Genomic DNA, 21,252 nt, shown 5'->3' with positions numbered 1-21,252 from the left:
CAAAAGGGCTTCCATTTTAGTTTTGAGAGTCTGTATCCACCTCTCAGCCACACCATTCTCCTGAGGAGACATAGTGTTGGCAAGCCTCTGTTCAACCCCTTGCTTTTGCAACCATGCCTTTAATTGGTTTGAACAGAACTCGCCCCCCCCTATCTGACTGGATAGATACCACAGCAGTGTCCAGCTGTCTCTGAACTCTGCTCATCCAGTACTTAAGTGTACTAAAAACCTCTGATTTATGTTTCATGGGATACACCCAACAAAACCTTGTACAGTCATCCACTATTACAAGCACATATTGGTTCTTAGACACACTTTGAGGAAAGGGGCCAGCCACATCTATATGAACCAGCTGAAGAGGCTTGGCTGACTGCCTCTGGCTGTGTTTGGCTACTGGGGCTGCCTTGCTTTTCACTTCCTTGCAGATATTGCAATCTACGAAAGCATTGCAAGGCTTCACCTTTACCCCTAGCAGTCCCAAAGTTTTCTCCAAAGCCCCAAAAGAAGCATGCCCAAACCTGCGATGGAGAAAGTGTATACACCCATCGTGGTAAGGGCGGTTACTCACATGGCTAATGGTAGGAGAGTTCTTAACCATGTAAACATTGTTAGTTCGTGGTCCAGACAGCAGCTCCACTCCGTCCCTGGAAATTGTACACTCTCCGTTAGCAAAGCAAACAGCAAAGCCTGCTTTGTCAAGGTCAGCTACAGAGAGTAAGTTATTTTGCAGGGATGGGACACAAAGCACCCCCTCCAGGGAGTGCTTCAATGCAGGAAAACAAATCTCCCCTTGACAGACCGTTGAAGCAGCTTTGCCGTCTGCAAGGGAGACATGGCTGAGCCTGGGCTCTGTTTCAGTGACCAACAAGTCACGCTCACAACAAAAAGATTGTGTAGCACCCGAATCGACTAGCCAGATACTCCCACCAGACACAGAGGGTCCAGCAGACACCAGTGCTGTTTGAGTACGCTGGGTCACATCACTGCTTGCGACTCCTGCTGACTTCTGCTGCTTTTTCTTCCTCCGGCTGGATGGGCAGGCATTCCTTAGATGCTGTGTAGAACCGCAGGCAAAGCAATGACGGACACGCAGTGCAGTTTCCTCGCTGGAAGTTTTCTCCGGCAGGTGCTGGGACACTCCTCCGCATTGTTTGTTGATTGCAGAGCTCTTGAAGGTCGTAGCAGTTTTCGCTTCTTGCTGCCTTGATTCCTCCTCAAGCAGCAACCCAGAGACGAGGCCCATCGTTAAACTGTCCACGTCTCTTGCCTCCAAGGCTGTAATGAGGCTATCAAACCTGGCATCCAGAGAGCTGAGCAGGGCGAAGACTTTGTCCTGTTCAGGCAGGATTTTTCCTCTCTGAGCCAGCTGTTGGAAAAAGCCCTCCATCCGAGTCAAGTGAAAAGACATCGACTCCCCCGGCTGTAGATAGCACCGGTAAAGCCTTCTTGTCAGAGTAATGAGTGAGCCCGCTCCTTGCCTCACATGTAGCCTTCTCAAAGCGTCCCATGCAGCTTTGGCAGAAGCAGCACCCATCACATGGACAAGCTGAGTCTTATCCACACTCAAAACGATGGTGGCCAGGGCTTTTTCAATGTTAGTCTGATCTGCAGGTGTGGGAGCAGCGGGAGGGTTGCTTACAGCAGTCCACAGCCCTTCCCTTTTTAGATAATGTTCCATCCATACTGCCCACGTAAAATAGTTATCGGCTCCCAGCCTTTCAGCCGGCATGAGAGCCATTTGTGCCATGGTTGTTATCTTGCACTCTGCAGGACTCCCATGCACTCACCGCACTCACAGCTGCCTTAACGGGTCCAGGCACCGGCTTGTAACCAGTCAGCGTCTGTTCCAACCCTTGAGCTGCCACACAACGATCCAAACGATGCTCCAGCAAACCAACAGGTTCAGTTGCAGGCGGCAGGTACACTGGCGCAGCGGAAGCGTGCTGGGCCCATAACCCTGACGGAATAACCGCCTGTAATTAGTGCTGCCAAGTGACCCGCTTTGCCCAACAACAAAAACACTGGAGCCAAGACGTTGTGATGAAGTGCAGATGGTGTATTATACAAGTCCATATATTACAGGTGCAAAAGTGCTCAGCATACATACATACAGAGAGAGCAAAACCAGAGTCCAGTCCTTAGGTCAGTTACCAGAGTTATCCAAGATTGTTCTGAGCGACAAAGGTTTGCACCAGGCACCAAGCTGAGCAGATCAGCCCTACACAAACCTTTGGCTGGACTTTTAAGTGTCCACCAGCCTATAGGGTGAGTTGGAGTCAGCCAACCAGCACACGGCTGATGCAATCTTGCCGCAATCCCAGCTTAATTGATCAGGTGTGAACTGTCAGAGAAATTGCTGACTCACCCTATGCTCTATGTTAAAGGGCACAACAGCCTTTACACATGTGCAAGTGAGTTTATATTCTGACAATGGCCCCCCCAAGTGGGAGCAGGCTGAGCCTTGGTGGGGGGTGGGAGGAGGGGTGGGAGAAGGGCCTCTGAGGGTGAGGGGGCATTTTGCATGCAAAATGCCACCCCTGGCAAAGGAAGCCTGCTTCTTCATTTTTTCCCCATAGGAAATAATGAAGAAGATGAGTAGCAGCATGCTAACAATATGCTGCTCCTTCGCTTTCTTATGGGAGGATGGGGGACCTGCTTTGGGGGGCCATAACATGGCCCCCCAAAGTCCAATCTGTCTGAAACTTGGGTGGTTGTTAGAGAAGGGTTAGAGGAAGGTCCCCACCAATTTTGGGCTTATTCAGTGGGAAAATGCCTCCCCCAGACGTCCGGGAAGACGGAGGCATTTTCCCATTGAAAAGCCGAAAGAAAGCCGAAAGAATCCCGAAACGTTTCGGCTTTTTTCTTTCGGCTACCCGAAACGTTTCGGCATTCCCCGAAACGTTTCGGCATTCCCCGAAACGTTTCGGCATTCCCCGAAAGAAGCCGAAACACTTTTGTTTCGGCATTCTTTCGGCATTCTGAATGCCGAAACGCACATCCCTAGGACTGACTGTAACTCGTATTTGAAATATGACTCTTACCATTCCCGTCAGTTGAAAAACAATATACCCTTCGGCCAATTTCTTCGCTTGAAACGCAATACTACAATTATCCGGGACAATGAGACGGAGTCTTTAAACATGATGCAGGCTTTTTATAATCGTGGGTATGCCAATGAGGTACTAGTTAGAGCTCACGAATGTGCCAATATACCCTTGAGAAGGGATCTTCTTGTGACCCAAACAATTTTTTTTTCTAACCAGATTAGATGGGCCATTGAATTTACACCAAAAGCCCACCAAATTCGGAGATTGGTTCATAAATATTGGCCCTTGTCACATGACATAAAGGGGTGTGAGCAACCTCCGGCTATAGGCTTCAGACAAACTTGAAACCTTAAGGATCTAAGGTTTTGAGTTTGTTCTGATTTTCGCTCCACAGACTTAGATCGGTCACTCCCAAGGGGGCATCATGGATGGGGGTGCCGCTGTCTATGTCCCTTAGCTCTCAATGGGGATCAGATAACCATTCCATCAATTAACTTGAGTATTCATTTGACGCACTTTAGCACGTCTGTCTGTGGGTATAATTTACCTCATCATGTGTAAATGTAATAAATTATATGTGTGTAGCACCACGAGGCAGCTTAAGACCTGTTTACAAGAACATATGTCCAGTATTAGGTCTAATATTACTGAAGCACCTTTAGTTGAACATTTCCTTCTATACAAGCATCGGGAGGATGAATTCGAATATAGTTTTGTTTTCTGGTCAGAATTCTCCTCATGTTTTGCACAAGCTGTTGCTAAAGAAAGAGGCACATTGAATACATAAATTTAATTATCTGAGGCTCAACGGTCTGAATAACGAGTTAGATCTGTCTTGGTTTTTATGAAATGCACATGACACTTTATTCAGTTTTTACATTTGAGATTTTTAACATTTGCATGTGAGTTATCTTTAAAATTTCATGTTTAATGCACTAGGGATCTTTAAATTTCTGTCTGTTATACACAGTCCTTGCGTGAGGACGCCACTATTGACTGTTTGAATTGTATTTGCTATGACTGTTTGAATTGTTATTAACTGGTAAGATTAATTCATTTTTACCGTTTGAACTGGAAGGTATTTTACAGTTTTAAAGTATTTATTATATGTATAAACTGTTGGAACATTTTTGTAGACTGGTGGAATTAGCTGACGCCCCTTAAGAAGTTGCTATATGAAACATCGGATTTCGATCTGGCACTGCATGTTGGGCGCTGCGGGAGTCCTGGCTTCCCCCACTAATTTCATCTCCACCTACAACAAAAGAAATAGACTAATTAGAATTGAATTTATACAGTTCTTACATGTTTACATGACATTACGGTGACATACCTGTTGGATGACTTCTGTACTGGAACTTCATTGTACCAACTCTACAGTATACTTACCTATTCGTCGTCTTCCTGTTCCCATACTTTCTCTGTTTGAAAAACTGTATATAACGGCACGTTGACTGTATTAATTTGACTTAATTGCTTATTTGGATGATTAATTTAAATTTGTATGGTGAATATATTTTGCTTTCACTTTAGTATCTGTTAATTGTTTATGTTACCCCACTCTTGGTATCTTACCTTTGTATTGTACTCTTCCCTGTTGGGTGTCATCTGCAACTTTATTGAGGAATCCCTTCACACCCACATCCAGATCATTCGTAAAAATATTGCCAAGCTCTGGACCCAGAACCGAGCCCTGTGGTGCTCCACTGGACCACCACCCCTCCAATCAAGCTCCATGCCCTTGACAGCTCTTCTTTGGGCATAGTTATCCAGCCAGTTCCCTATCCATTTTAAAAGTTTTCTTTTTTTTCTCTTGTCAGGCTCTCGTGACCTTTGAGGAGGTATCTGTCAATTTCACTGAGGAGGAGTGGGCTATGCTGGATCCAGGGCAAAGAAGCCTTCACAAGGAAGTCATGGAGGACAATTATCAAGCTGTGGCCTCTCTGGGTAAGGCTGCCCTTTCCTTTAATTCACAGAGTCTGCAGGAAGAAATGGCTCCTTCTAGTAAGGACTCCCGTAGGGCTCTCCAAATAGATAGGCAGTAGACAAGTTGGGCAGGTCCATATGCAGGCAGAGGTTGTGCTTCTGCATATCTAGAGGACTCATGTAGTCTTAGTTGGTAAATTAAAATGTAGGTTTATAAACTAAAAGGAGCAGCTCATGTGATGTCACTGAGGCCTGCTTGTAGGCCTTTCAGAGCAGACAAGGAAGTATGCATCTTTCTATATAAAAGGCAAGCCGTATGGGTGATGCTGCACTTTTTATCCTGGTGCACCTGTATAGGAGCACCTGGATAAAACCTGCACCGTGGCCAATACGGCCTCCAGAAGGCACCACTGCCTCAGGAAGCCCATGTGAGCTGTCCCATCCTTCTGGAGGGTGCTGTGGCGACGGGAAACGGGGACGGGGAATAGGGAAATGCCTAGCCCGGCTGCCTTCCCTTCCCCCTGTATTGAGCATGGGGGAGGTGGCAATGCCCAGCTTTGCCAACCTACACTCCCCCTGCCCGGATCAGGCAATGCCACACCTGGCCACCCTCCCCTCCCTCCACCCATATTGGGTACAGGACAATGCCTGGCCTAACTGCCCAGCCTTGCCCCCACCCAGATTGAGTTCAGGGGAGGGGTCGATGCCTGGTACAGCCCAGCCACCCTGCTGATAACAGTGGGTGGAGGGGATGAAAGTATGGATTGGGGTCATTGCACTGTGTTTGTTCAACTTGCACCAGTGTATGCTTAGGCATGGTCAGCCTCCACAGGAACAGGGTATGGTAGAGCCTTGAAGAACCAACTATGAAAAATTGGATTTATGCTGGTTTAGTAAGTTTCGTCTCTAGCACTGAGAATCTGGCCTGCTGAAATCTTGTGTGCTTGCCTCCTCTTAAAATCAAAGGAGCACAAACATCATCTCCCTGCAGTCTCATAAAATGTAGACTGTAGCGGCCCTTTGTCCGGGTCACACTCAATAGTGTCTGATTGGGATGTTGGATCCTTCTTGTCTTTGGGGGGGACTGAAACAGTGTATCCTGGCAGCTGTGTCTGGGCTAGGACTTCCTTTCCCTGTGCTGAAGTCCCTTGCTCCCTCTGCTACTCTGGGCCACCACCAGGATCAGCAGACAGGTTCTTCTAGATCCAAGCTCTAGCCCCCTCCACTCCCATGCAGTAGCTGTCCTGTTTCTTTCCCCCAAAGGAGGACTTCTGGTTGCCAGATCTCACTGTCTTTCCATGCTGCAAGGAAAAAGAAGCCTGGTTTTGCAGGACCCAGATGAAAGAGAAAGATCAGCTGATATGAATCTTTCCCCAACCTTGTCTTGGTGCCTAATCATGGAGGGAATTTATATTCACTGCTCAGATATGTCCAGCATATATTTATTTACTAGCAACAAAAAAAATACAACAGGCTGTAGAAAGGGGAGGGCAGATAGGCAGACATTCCCTCCTCCTCCATCACTGATCCTGGCCGGTGAAGGAGGGAGGGGGAATTACCACCTGTTCCACGCATGATCTCGGCCACGTGAAGGGAGGTGGGCGTTGCTACCTGCTCCACCCCTGATACAGGCCAGGTAAAGGGGGGTGGCATTGCCACCTGCTCCGCTCCTGATCCCAGCTGGCGGAAGTGGGAGTGGGCATTGCTATCTGCTCTGCTCCTAATACCAGCTGTGTTAAGGCAGGCGGTCAGCATTGCCAACTGTAGAAATTGTGCACAGCCAAAAAGAGGGGTGTGTCAACCTGCCACCTGAGAGATTGTAAGTGGCAGTGTAGCTTGTGGAGATGCATGGGGAGAAGGTCTGTTGACCCCTGATGCAGTTTGGAAACAAGTGTTATCAATGACTGGTTCCTTCGGTCCTGGGATATATACCATCTCCTTGTTCCACCTGTAAAGAGAACAGAAAGCGATTATGTTAAAGAATAGAACAGGAACAGTGGTGTTCCACGTTCTTCTATGAACTGATTTTGTCATCTCCGTTTGAGCTTCCACCTGCATTGGAAATAGTCTAATTTCTACAGTTGGCCAGATATTGTGTAATATTGTGCATTGACTTTTGTAGAACGTACTTGAAATTGTTTGTATATTGTTAATTTTTGCACTGTATCACTTTATCTGATTAATAATTACTTAATATATTGTGGAGTAATTTGGTTGTCTGGTCCCTTAGTTTCCACTCTGATAGTTCTGCTCCTAATATCAGCTGGGTTAAGCTGGGGGTGGGCATTGACACCTGCTCCGTTTCTAATATTAGCTGGGTTAAGGTGGGCATTGCCAGGGGTGGGCATTGCCAGGGGTGGGCATTGCCACCTACTCTACTTCTAATACCAACAATGTAAGGCTGGGGGCGGGCATTGCCACCTGCTTTGCTCCTGATCCCAGCTGGCTGACGGTGTGTGGGCATTGCTACCTGCTCTGCTCCTAATACCAGCTGGGTTAAGGTGGTGTGTCGGCATTTCCACCTTCTCCGCACCTAGTACCAGCTGGTTGAAGGTAGAGGGGCAGGCATTGCCACCTGCTATGCTCCTGGTCCCAGATGGCTGAATGAGAGCAGACATTGCCACTTGCTCTGCTCCTAATACCAGTTGGGTGAAGATGGGGGGCGGGCATTACCACCTGCTCTGCTCTTAATGCCAGCTGGGATAAGGTATTGGATGGGCATTCCCACCTGCTCCACTCCTAATACTAGCTGGGTTAAGGCACTGGACAAGCATTGCCACCTGCTCTGCTCCTAATACCAGCTAGGTTAAGGCGGGGGTGGGCATTGCCACCTGCTCTGCTCCTAATATTAGCTGGGTTAACATGGGGTGTGGGAAGTGCTGGGGGTGGGAATTGCCACCTGTCCCGCTCCTAATACCAGCTCAGATAAGGTAGAGGGTGGGCATTACGACCTGCTCTGTTCCTAATACCAGCTGAGTTTAGGCATTGGATCAGCATTGCCACCTACTCCACTCCTAATACCAGCTGGGTTAAGTTGGGGGTGGGCATTGAAACCTGATTAGCTTCTAATGTTAACTGGGTTAAGGCAGAGGGTGAGAATTGCAAGGGGTGGGCATTGCCACCTACTCTGCATCAAATAGCGGCTGGGTAAGGCTGGGGGCGGGCATTGCCACCTGCTCTGCTCCTAATATTAGTTGGGTTAAGGTGGGGGGTGAGTATTGCCACCTGTTCCGCTACCAATACCAGCTGGGTAAAAACGGAGGGCTGGTATTACCACCTGTTCCCCTCCTGATCCCGGCCTGGCCTTCCTGCTGCAGCACATTTTCTGGAACGACATGGTGCCTTGCCTGAGCTTCCCTCCGCAGCAGCGCCCTCTGGTGGTGCACCAGGGTATAAAGTGAGTTGTCAGAAACACGCTTACTCAATTATATAGTAGGAGGATGCCTACGGTAACTGAAAACTCAAAAACTGGTTAATACATAGAATGATTTTTTCCCCCTTAATGTGATTTCTGTTCTGTCATTATCCAGCAGCTTTCCCCTTGATTCTGCTTTTTCGCCAATCTTTTCTCTTTTCCCAGAGGTCAACGGTCCACAGAAGAAGCCTGAGAAAGAACCACATCAGCTCCAATTGGAAAGAGAACAGCAAAGAAGGAATAAAACAGGATGGCAGAGGAGGAATGAATCATCTGCTTCTCAGGGCACTGAATCCCAGGACATCCTGCCATACTGTGGAAGAATCACTTGCCCCATGTGTAGAAAAGAATTTCTTTACCAATCAGTGTTTCATAAACATTGGAGAAAACACACAGGAGAGAAACCATTTCAATGTGTGGACTGTGGAAAGAGCTTTGCTCAGAGTGGACAGCTTACTGTCCATCAACGTATCCACACAGGGGAGAAACCATTTAAATGTGTGGACTGTGGAAAGAACTTTGCTCAGAGTGGACAGCTTACTGTCCATCAACATATCCACACAGGGGAGAAACCATTTAAATGTGTGGACTGTGGAAAGAGCTTTGTTCGAAGTACGCAGCTTACCATCCATCGACGTATCCATACCGGGGAAAAACCATATAAGTGTGAGGACTGTGGAAAGAGCTTTGTTCGAAGTACGCAGCTTACTGTCCATCAACGTATCCACACAGGGGAGAAACCATTTAAATGTGTGGACTGTGGAAAGAGCTTTGTTCGAAGTACGAACCTTACTGTCCATCGACGTATCCATTCAGGGGAGAAACCTTTTAAATGTGTGGACTGTGGAAAGAGCTTTGCTCGGAGTACACAGCTTACTGTCCATCAACGTATCCACACAGGGGAGAAACCATTTAAATGTGTGGACTGTGGAAAGAGCTTTGTTCGAAGTACATACCTTACTGCCCATCGACGTATCCATTCAGGGGAGAAACCTTTTAAATGTGAGGATTGTGGAAAAAGTTATGCTTGGAGTGCGCAGCTTACTGTTCATCGACGTATCCATTCAGGGGAGAAACCTTTTAAATGTGTGGACTGTGGAAAGAGCTTTGCTCGGAGTACAGATTTTAATATCCATCGGCTTACTCATCCAGGGGAGGAGCCATATAAGTGTGAGGACTGTGGAAAGAGCTTTGTTCGAAGTACGAAGCTTACTGTCCATCAACGTATCCACACAAGGGAGAAACCATTTAAATGTGTGGACTGTGGAACGAACTTTGCTCAAAGAATGCAGCTTACTGTCCATAGACGTATCCATACCGGGGAAAAACCATACAAGTGTGAGGACTGTGGCAAGAGCTTTGTTCGAAGTACACAGCTTACTGCCCATCGACGTATCCATTCAGGGGAGAAACCTTTTAAATGTGAGGATTGTGGAAAGAGTTATGCTTGGAGTACGCAGCTTACTGCCCATCGACATATCCATTCAGGGGAGAAACCTTTTAAATGTGTGGACTGTGGAAAGAGCTTTGCTCAGAGTCCATCCCTTACTGCCCATCGACGTATCCATTCAGGGGAGAAACCTTTTAAATGTAAGGATTGTGGAAAGTGTTATGCTTGGAGTACGCAGCTTACTGTCCATCGACGTATCCATTCAGGGGAGAAACCTTTTAAATGTGTGGACTGTGGAAAGAGCTTTGCTCAGAGTTCATCCCTTACTGCCCATCGACGTATCCATTCAGGGGAGAAACCTTTTAAATGTGATTGTGGAAAGAGCTTTGCTCAAAGAATACAGCTTACTGTCCATCGACGTATCCATTCAGGGGAGAAACCTTTTAAATGTGAGGATTGTGGAAAGTGTTATGCTTGGAGTACGCAGCTTACTGTCCATCGACGTATCCATTCAGGGGAGAAACCATTTAAATGTGTGGACTGTGGAAAGAGATTCGCTCAGAATGGACACCTTACTGTCCATCAACGTATCCACACTGGAGAGAAACCATTTAAATGTGAGGACTGTGGAAAGAGTTTTGCTCAAAGAATACAGCTTACTGTCCATCAACATAACCACACGGAGGAAACCATTTAAGTGTGAGGACTGTGGAAAGAGCTTTGCTCGGAGTACACAATTAAACGTCCATCAGCGTATGCATTCAGGGGAGAAACCATTTAAATGTGTGGACTGTGGAAAGAGCTTTACTTGGAGTTCAAACCTTATTGTCCATCAACGCATGCATACAGGGGAGAAACCATATAAGTGTGTGGACTGTGGAAAGAGCTTTGCTGAGCGTACATATCTTACTGCCCATCGACACATCCATTCAGGGGAGAAACCTTTTAAATGTATGGACTGTGGCAAGAGCTATGCTCGGAGTACAGATTTTAATATCCATCGGCTTACTCATTTAGGGGAGGAACCATATAAGTGTGAGGACTGTGGAAAGAGCTTTGCTCATAGTGCACATCTTACTGTCCATCGACATATCCATACAGGGGAGAAACCATATACGTGTGTAGACTGTGGGAAGAGCTTTACTCATAAAGCACAAGTTACTGCCCATCAACGTTTGCATTCAGGGGAGAAACCATTTAAATGTGTGGACTGTGGAAAGAGCTTTATTTGGAGTTCAAGCCTTATTGTCCATCAACGTATCCATACTGGGGAGAAACCATATAAGTGTGAGGTCTGTGGCAAGAACTTTGTTCGGAGTACGCAGCTTACTGTCCATCGACGTATCCATCTAGGGGAGAAACCATTTAAATGTGTGGACTGTGGAAAGTGGTTTACTTGGTGTGCGCAGCTTACTGTCCATCGACATATCCATACAGGGTAGAAAACATATAATTTTGAGGGCTATGGAAAAAGCCTTTCTTAGAGTACAGGTTTTAACATCAATTAATGTATCAACTCAGGCGAGAAGCCATATAATTGTAATGACTGTGAAAGAGCTTTGCTCGGCGTATACAGCTGACAGTACTTATAGGGGAGAAACCATATAAATCTGTGGACTGTGGAAAGAGCTTTGCTTAGAGTTTGAGTCTTATTGTCCATCAATGAATCCACACTGGAGAGAATTCATATAAATACCAAGAGCATGGAAGAAACAGATATCTAAAGAGTTATGTTGTTTCGTATCAAAATATTCACACAAGAGAAAACTATCTTTTGAGGTTGTGTGCAATGCAACCTTTTAAGTTTGATGTGTATGCGAGGGATACGTTTGTTTTTTAAGTTGGATTTTTTAAAAAAATAAGATAATTTTTTTTTAATGGAAAATAGGAAATAAGGAATTGGGAGGGAATAGTAAGAAGAAGAGAAAAGAAAAAACAAAACAAAAGAAATTGCAAGTCTAATTCATTGCACCATTCACTCTAATACCTGTCATGATATTCTGCTAATCAGATATCTTTTTTTAAAAAAAAAATTTTTATTGGATTAGAAATCAATATTATACTCATTACAATCAATTTCCTTTAATTATCCAGTTCTAACCCCCTCCCTTTCCCCCCCTTTTGTTGACTTCCAACAGTTTTCCAACCCCTTATCCATTTTTCCCCTACTCATTTCAAACTTATTTTATTCTATTAAACATATACTTTCACTCTCTTCTAAGCTTATCTATTATAACACAGTGCTATCTCTGTTCCCTTTCCCACTTAACTTATCAACTAAATATTACATTCCTGGCATATATCCTTTAATAATAATAATCATTTATCTAATTTTGTACTCTATACTCTATCTTACACATTATAGTCTCATCAATATGGGACAAACAGTTTGTCCCTCATTCTACATAACTTTAAGTACTTCTATAAACATAGTATACATTCAATATAAGTCAATCAATTTAACTTATACTCTATATGTTACTCTTTACTTCCTTCTACCTATCTTATATTCATTCTATTTTAATTATATAATTTCTCCATTATACAGTTGTCTGCCGATAATAATCAATCAATTTGACCCATACTCTGCATATTTCTAAGTACTTCTATAAACACAATATGCATTCGACATAAGTCAAACAATTTAACTTATATTCTGTATGTTACTATATATTTCTTTCCACCTTTCTTACATTCATTCTATTTTGATTATATAATTTCTCCGTTATACAGTTATCTGCCAGATAACTAGTTAATTTCTATCCTTATAATTCTTATAATAACACCTCTATTACTTAATACTATATGTAATAGTCAAATAAAATAATTGCTTAGAATTTCTCCTTTAACTTTCCTCCCCCCGGTAAAGTCACTTCCCTCTTCTTTTGTTGTATTTCAGTAATTTTCAGACTGCCACAGTTCTCCTCCCACCTCCCATTTTTTCACCAAATATTGTTTCAGCTTCTCCCAATCCATGTTAAACTGTCCTGGATCAAGGTCTCTCAGTTTCCTTGTCATTTTGTCCATTTCCGCCATGTACAGCAATTTATAAATCCAGTCCTCGATAGTTGGCACTTCTTGTACTTTCCACTTTTGCGCATACAAAAGTCTGGCCGCTGCTGTCATGTAAAATAACAATGTCCTATGTTGTGCTGAGATGTCTTCCATTCCCAAGTTCAGTAGCAGCAGTTCTGGGTTCTTATTAACTTGAAATTGTAAAATTTCACTTATCACTCTAGTTATTTCCCCCCAGTACTGCCTAGCTACCTCACAAGTCCACCACATGTGATACAAAGATCCTTCATGCTTTTTACATTTCCAGCATTTATTAGACATGTTAGAATTCCCTAGCGCAATTTTCTTTGGTGTCAGATACCAACAATAAATCATTTTGTAAACATTCTCTTTAATATTAGTACGTCGTAATCTTCAGCGTATTTTTCCACAAGTATTCCCATGCCTCCATTGTTATTTCTTTATTAAAATTTATGGCCCACTTCACCATTTGCACTTTGACTATCTCATCTTCTGTGTACCATTTTAACAACACTTTATAAATCTTAGAGATCTCCTTTTTATCCTCTTGTAGAATTACCTCCTCTAATTCCGAATTCTCCATTCTTACCCCTCCCTTCACACAGTCCGAGTTGTATAGATCTCTAATCTGTCTATATTGAAACCAATCGTAGCTTGGAGACAACTCATCTTGCGTCTTTATTCTTAATTTAGAAAATTCTATTAGTGTTATCTCCTTATGCGTTAAGCACTGTTGTTCATTATCGACAGTTCTCGGATCTATTACTTCGTAAGGAAGCACCCAGGAGGGAATTCCTTCCTGTAGGTAATCTCTGTATTTCTTCCAAATTGTGAAGAGGCTTCTCCGAATGTAGTGGTGTAAAAACATAGAATCTGCTTTTACTTTGTCATACCACAGATATGCATGCCATCCAAAAAATTTTTTATATCCCTCTAAGGCCAGTAATTTGCGGTTTTTCAGCGTCATCCAGTCCTTCAGCCACACCAAACAGATTGCATCGTAATAGAGTCTTAGATTGGGCAGTTGCATTCCACCTCTCTCTTTTGCATCCTGTAATACTTTCATTTTCACTCGAAGCTTCTTCCCTGCCCCTTCTTCCTCTGCCATTTTTCAAATTGCTTAGAGTCCCGAATGACTGGTATTGTTTGTAACAGAAACATCACTCTTGGCAACACATTCATCTTAACTACTGCAATTCTTCCCAACCATGACAAATTCAATCTATTCCATTTAATCAAATCTTGCTCTATCTGAGTCCACAATTTTTCATAATTATTCTTGAATAGATCTATATTCTTTGCAGTCAGTTCAATTCCCAGATATTTCACCTTACTTGTTACTTCACAGTCTGTTATTTCCATTAATAACTGTTGTTTTTGTTTAGTCATATTCTTACATAATATCTTTGACTTCTTTTTGTTTACATAGAATCCTGCCAAATCTCCAAATTCCTTAATTTTCTCTTTGGCATGTTCTCAATTGGATCTTCCACAATTAACATTATATCGTCCGCAAATGCTCTGACCTTATAGGAAAAGTCTTATTTTTATTCCACGGATTGCATTATCTTCTCGAATCTGTATCATCAATATTTCCAAAACCAGAATAAACAACAGTGGAGACAACGGGCAACCTTGTCTTGTACCTTTACCTATAGTCAGTTTCTTAGTCACCTCGTCATTCACCACAATTGCTGCACTCTGGTCTCTGTAAATTTCTTTCACTGCTCTTATGAATCTTTCCCCCATTTGTAGCTGTTCCATGGTGGCAAACATAAAGTCCCAGTTCAAATTGTCAAATGCCTTTTCAGCATCCACAAAGAAGAAACCAACCTCCTTATCGCAACGCTTGTCATAATATTCAATAGCATTTATAACTGTCCGTAAATTATCTTTGATTTGTCTGTTTGGTAAAAAACCAGCTTGTTCCTCCTCAATAACTTCGGAAAGCCATCCCTTTACTCTTTCCGCCAATATCTTCGCAAAAATTTTATAATCATTATTGAGTAACGAAATAGGTCTGTAGTTTTTAACATTAGTCAAATCCTGTCCTTCTTTGGGGATCAATGATATATTGGCTTCACTCCAAGTATCTGGAATCCTTTGATCCTTCAAAACACCATTGATCACTTCTTTTAGGAATGGCACCAGTTCATTGACCATTACCTTATAAAATTTGGCTGTAAGTCCGTCAGGTCCTGGCGCCTTTCCCAAATTTGTTGACTGTATTGCCGTCCTTATCTCTTCCTCCGTTACTTCACTATTCAGTTTATCTCTCCATCCCTCCGAGATTACTGGGAGCTTCATTTTCCGCAAATATGTCGCTATTGAATCTTTGTTCACTTCTTTTTTATTGTACAGCTTGGCATAAAATTTGTAAAAGGCTCTGCTAATAGCCGTCTGTTCCAGGTATACTTTATTGTCCTCACATATTTTATTTATTGTCTTCTTCTCCTTTCTCTTCTTCAATTGCCACGCCAGATATTTCCCAGGTTTATTTGCACCTTCAAACGACTTTTGATTCATTCTCTTAAGATTCCATTCTAATTCTTTGTTATTCATTGCTGTCAGCTGCTCTTGAAGGATTTTAATGTCCTGATATATTTTCTTTTTCCCTGGTCTTTTCTTTAGCTGTATTTCTTTGGCTTTTATTTTCTCCATAATTTCCTGTCTCTTCTCCTCTCTTTTTTTTTTCCTGGCTCTTCCATTTAAGTCTATTAATATGCCTCTAATTACTGCCTTATAAGTATCCCATACCTTGTTGGTTGGTACTTCTCTATTCATGTTGTATTGTATGAAGAACTTAGTTTCCCTTCTCAACATCTCCATATTTTCTCCCTCTTGCAACAAGTCCTCATTTATTCTCCATCCTTTCCTTTTAGTTCTTTTCCCAAACTTCCACATAATTGGATTATGATCTGAGCCTACCATAGGCATTATTTCCACATCCTTAGTCCAAAGCGCTAAGTCCCTTGTGGCCCAGATCATATCAATTCTTGATAACGTAGAGTGTCTCGCGGAGAAAAACGTATATTGTCTGCCTTTGGGATTCTGTCTTCTCCATACATCTTCTAGGGTTTCCTGTTGTGTTAATGCAAAAAAAGTCTTTGGTAATAGTCCTCTTTTCTTTTGTACAGTTGCTGATTTTTTATCCTGTTCCAAGTTTGTAACTCCATTGAAGTCTCCTGCAAGAATTATCTGGTCATAAGAAAGTTCATCTAATTGCTTCCTCAAATCCTCAAAGAAGCTTTCTTTCGCTCCATTAGGTGCATAAATTCCAATCACCAACACTCTCTTTAAATTCCATGTACATTCCACTGCTAAAAATCTGGCTTCCACATCCCTCACCACTAGTTTTGGCTGTAGCTCCTCTTTTATATACAATACCACTCCCCTTTTTTTCTTTTTTGAGGCCGCTACAAATTCATTGCCCAGTTTATTCATTTTAAGATATTTTACATCCTGCTTTCTGATATGGGTCTCTTGCAAACACACAATATCACATTTTTGTTTTAATAGCCAGTGGAAAATACTTTTTCTCTTATTCGGTGAATTAAGTCCATTTACATTCCAAGATAAAACTTTGCACTCCATATTCATAGTCTTGTTGTTGGTAAGTCCTTTTCATTGTCCCTTATAAACTTTTCCATTTCTAGTTCAGATCTGATGCGCTTTTTCACTTTTCCAAATTCAAAGGACACTCCTTCCGGTAATTCCCATCTGTACCTTATTTTCATGTCCTTCAGAATCTGAACTAAAGCTTTATATTTTTTCCGATCTAACAACACCGATCTGGGTAGTTCCTTCATAATAATAACCGTCTTGCCATCAACCTCCAATGGATCTTGAAACTGTTTGCTCACAATCATTTCTCTTGTATTTCTAGTCGTAAATTGTACAATCACATCTCTTGGTAGTTTCCTCTGGGTCGCAAATCTTGAATTTATACGGTACACCACATCTAGGATAGCCACAATTTCCTCCTCCTCCTTCCCCAGATATTCAGCTAACACCTCGGTAATCTGTTCTTGGGCTGTCTTTCCTTCCACTTCCGGCAAACCACGAAACCTCAACTGCTTCTCCATATGTTTGCTCTCCGCAACCGCCATTCTTCCCCTCATCACCCTCATCTCTGTTCGTTGCGTGTCTGCTAGGTTCTCCACCGCATTTTCCACTACATTGACTTTTTGCTGTGTCACCTGCAAGTCATTTTGTATTGTTTCCATACCCTTCTTCACTTCTGCCAGTTCGGTCTTTACTGTCTCTTTAACCTCTTTCACCAACTCAGGTTTCATATCCTTAAGCTCCTTAATCGCTTCTGAAAGTTTTTTATCCAAGTTCTCTATCGCCGTTTGCCACTCTTTTTTCGACATCGTGGGGCTTGCTTTGCCTCGCTCCCACGAGTCCACTCGCTTCCTTAGCTCCGTGGCGCTTGGCTTAATGTCCTTTTAATTTAAATGTCCCGGTCTTTTTGCAAAAAGGTCATTTAAAGAGTCCAAAATGTCGGGTGTCTTTTCTCTATGGTTCCTCTATGTTTTTTGTAATCCAATATGGCTTACTTCCTCTCCCGCTGAAGCCGCAGCTCTTCCCCTTTCAAAGATGGCAATTCCCTTCTTCCTGTCACCCGGCAAGGGCCGCTTCTCTCCAGCAACTCTATCACTGTTACGTACTTCCTGTTTCCCGACTTCCCACAGCAGTTCTCGCGATAGTAAAACTTTCTCACAGCCTGATATCTCTTTGAAACCACAGGTATGTAAAACAATAGTCCAATTTCTTTAATTACTCCGTTTAACTTAGTCCTTTTTCTAAAATAGTTCTTGCCGGATCCTTCCCTCCTTATAATCAATCTGTTGCAGTTTAAAAGACTGCTTTAATGCTTCATTACTCTAAGTAATCTGTCCCGTTTCCAGAGATAGTGATCTTTACCTTCTCAGACACTTTTCATGGGTTGTAATCGCTGTTTCAATCTCAAATTCCAATCAATTCTTCTTGTCCCTGTTGAAGCTTGGGCATGTAGGTCTTATGCTAACCGCATTGGCTCCAGGACTGCCGCAGAGATTTTAGCCGACCTGTCTTCGGGTGGGACCTCAAGGGTCGGGAGAGAGTCCGTTGCGCAGGATACCCCCTTGCCCGAGATCAATGCGCCCTGAGGTACTTAAATGTTCTATGCCTCTTCTCCACCTGAGAACAGTTGGCCGCAGGGGTCTTTTTGCCCCGCCGGCCATTGAAATGGCAGCCCGGTCAGCTCAGCACTTAGAGCTGCATTAGACCTCCATGGATCCCAAACCGGAAGTCTGCTAATCAGATATCTGTTTACAAATTTTTCCATTTATCTTTTGTATTGTCCATAAGGGTTGACATCTTAATTAAGAGTTAAGTTTCTCCAAACTTCTTTTTTATTCATTTGTAAAAAGGCTCCCAAATTTGTCGAAGGCTTTCACGGCTGGAGAACGATGGTTGTTGTGGGTTTTCTGGGCTGTATTGACGTGGTCTTGGCATTGTAGTTCCTGACATTTCGCCAGCAGCTGTGGCTGGCATCTTCAGAGGTGTAGCACCAAAAGACAGTGACACTGAGAGATCTCTGTCTTTTGGTGCTACACCTCTGAAGATGCCAGCCACAGCTGCTGGCGAAACGTCAGGAACTACAATGCCAAGACCACGGCAATACAGCCCGGAAAACCCACAACAACCATCGCTCCCAAATTTCATTGTAGGTTATATTATCCAAATCTTTCAATAAACACGACTGTGTCCATTTCAGCCGTCCCGAGTATTTTTTCAAGCAGTTTTTCTTGCTTTGGGGTCGTTGTCATTTTCCAAAGACTCGCATATGCAATCCTAGCTGTTGTGATTATATTCAACATCAGGTGTTTTTGCTCTTTATTAACCTTTATTTATGTGGTTTAATAAGAAGAGTTCTGGTTTCAAAGGTAGTGGAATCTTAAGTATCTGTTGTAACATTCTGTGAACCATCTTCCCAAACTCTGCTGCTTTTTTACATGTCTACCACATATGGTAGTAAGATCCCGGTAACTTCTCACACTTCCAGCAATTATTTGACATATTTGAGTGGGTTTTGGCTAACCTAATTGGAGTTAAGTGCCATCTATAAAACATTTTATATACATTTTCTTTCAACGAGGCCGATTTTGTCATCTTCAAGTTATTCTTCCACATTTGCGACCATTGCTCTAGATGTATTGTATGTCCCACATTCTCAGCCCATTTTATCATAGTGTCCTTAACTTCTTCCGCCTGTAATTTTGCCTTTATAAGCATAGCATATATTTTCTTTTATCATTTTGAGCTCTGAGCTTTGCTCAGAGTACGCAGCTTACTGCCCATCGACGTATCCATTCAGGGGAGAAACCATTTAAATGTGAGGATTGTGGAAAGAGTTATGCTTGGAGTACACAGCTTACTGTCCATCGATGTATGCATTCAGGTGAGAAACCATTTAAATGTGTGGACTGTGGAAGGAGCTTTACTTGGAGTTCAAACCTTATTGTCCATCAACGCATGCATACAGGGGAGAAACCATATAAGTGTGTGGACTGTGGAAAGAGATTTGCTGAGCATACGTATCTTACTGCCCATTGACACATCCATTCAGGGGAGAAACCTTTTAAATGTATGGACTGTGGCAAGAGCTATGCTCGGAGTACAGATTTTAATATCCATCGGCTTACTCATTCAGGGGAGGAACCATATAAGTGTGAGGACTGTGGAAAGAGCTTTGTTCGAAGTACACAGCTTACTGTCCATCAACGTATCCACACAGGGGAGAAACCATTTAAATGTGTGGACTGTGGAAAGAGCTTTGTTCGAAGTACGTACCTTACTGCCCATCGACGTATCCATTCGGGGAGAAACCTTTTAAATGTGAGGATTGTGGAAAGAGTTATGCTTGGAGTACGCAGCTTACTGTCCATCGACGTATCCATACAGGGGAGAAACCATATAAATATATGGACTGCAGAAAGAGTTACGCTTGGAGTACACAGCTTACTGTCCATCGATGTATGCATTCAGGTGAGAAACCATTTAAATGTGTGGACTGTGGAAAGAGCTTTGCTCAAAGTGGACAGCTTACTGTCCATCAACATATCCACTCAGGGGAGAAACCATTTAAATGTGTGGACTGTGGAACGAACTTTGCTCAAAGAATGCAGCTTATTGTCCATCGACGTATCCATACCGGGGAAAAACCATATAAGTGTGAGGACTGTGGCAAGAGCTTTGTTCGAAGTACGCAGCTTACTGTCCATCGACGTATCCATTCTGTGTATGGTTTGTGTATGGTTTGTGGGGTGCTGATTCTAGAGCTGTTTTTTCAAAATGTTCCATGTAGACGTTTGCTAGAACTGGGCTGAGAGGGCTCCCCATGGCCACCCCATCCATCTGTTCATAGAATTCGTTATCCCATTGGAAGTAACTGGTTCAGGATACAGTGTATCCTGTAACTCCTGTACTGTAACTCAGAATACAGTGAAGCCTCCCGCCATTAGCATTCCATACCCTGGGAAACTCTTACAGGGTGACTCAGCTCAACCCCACCCCTCCTTAGTAGATACAAATGACCTGCCAACATTTTTTCCACACTGTGACACTGAGAGATCTCTGTCTTTTGGTGCTACACCTCTGAAGATGCCAGCCACAGCTGCTGGCGAAACGTCAGGAACTACAATGCCAAGACCACGGCAATACAGCCCGGAAAACCCACAACAACCATAGAAATTGGAATGTTTGGGAAAAATAAGCGTTTGCGGTCAAAGCGGCGCTCTCTACATGGAGACATTGGTTAGAAGGAGCCCGCTACCCTTTTGAAGTATGGACTGATCATAAAAATCTGGAAGCATTACGCAGTCCTAGGAGACTAAATGCCAAGCAACTAAGATGGGCGGAATATTTTTCTAAATTCCAATTCACTCTAAAATGTTTGCCTGGCAAAACTAACTTTTTAGCAGACGCTTTATCACACATGCCCCAACTAAAAAGCAAACGGGAGGAAACCATAGACACAGTATTCTCGCCAACGCAATTAGGAGGCGTGGTCACAACATGCAGCCGCGCAATGCAGCACTCTCAAGCAGAATTGAGGTGGAGACAAAAACTGAAAAGCGAAGTGGAAAAGGAGGGGGACAATATACCCAAAGATAAACTAACTCACTCTGCTCAAGGGGAATGGCTTTGGGGAGATCAATTTTATGTACCAGCTGGCTTACAGAAAGAAGTATTGCAACGTTGTCATGATGCCCCAACTGCTGGCCACTATGGATATTTGAAAACGCTTCATTTAGTACAAAGACAATTTTGGTGGCCCAGCTTACGCAAGGATTTTTCTCAATATGTGGCATCTTGTCCAATATGTCTCAGTGCCAAAACCAGAAAAGGAAAACCCCCGGGATTACTACAACCCCTTGAAACCCCAAATAGAC

At 43.3% G+C, this 21,252-nt stretch overlaps 1 protein-coding gene across 1 annotated transcript in view; it reads left to right on the top strand.

Annotated features, from left to right (window-relative positions):
- The window catches only part of LOC129328034 (zinc finger protein 91-like), a 113,575-nt gene extending 94,161 nt beyond the window's left edge, over positions 1–19,414 (top strand). The window contains exons 15-16 of the mRNA XM_054976773.1: positions 9,009–10,365; positions 19,122–19,414. Of these exons, the coding sequence (XP_054832748.1) occupies positions 9,009–10,365; positions 19,122–19,414 (1,650 nt within the window). The remainder of the gene's footprint in view (positions 1–9,008; positions 10,366–19,121) is intronic.
- The last annotated feature ends 1,838 nt before the right edge of the window (positions 19,415–21,252 follow it).

This window comes from Eublepharis macularius, chromosome 4 (assembly GCF_028583425.1).
Source record: "Eublepharis macularius isolate TG4126 chromosome 4, MPM_Emac_v1.0, whole genome shotgun sequence".
Taxonomy (NCBI): domain Eukaryota; kingdom Metazoa; phylum Chordata; class Lepidosauria; order Squamata; family Eublepharidae; genus Eublepharis; species Eublepharis macularius.
The sequence above is the reverse complement of the archived record's forward strand: the minus strand, read 5'-3'. Positions and strand labels throughout refer to the sequence as shown.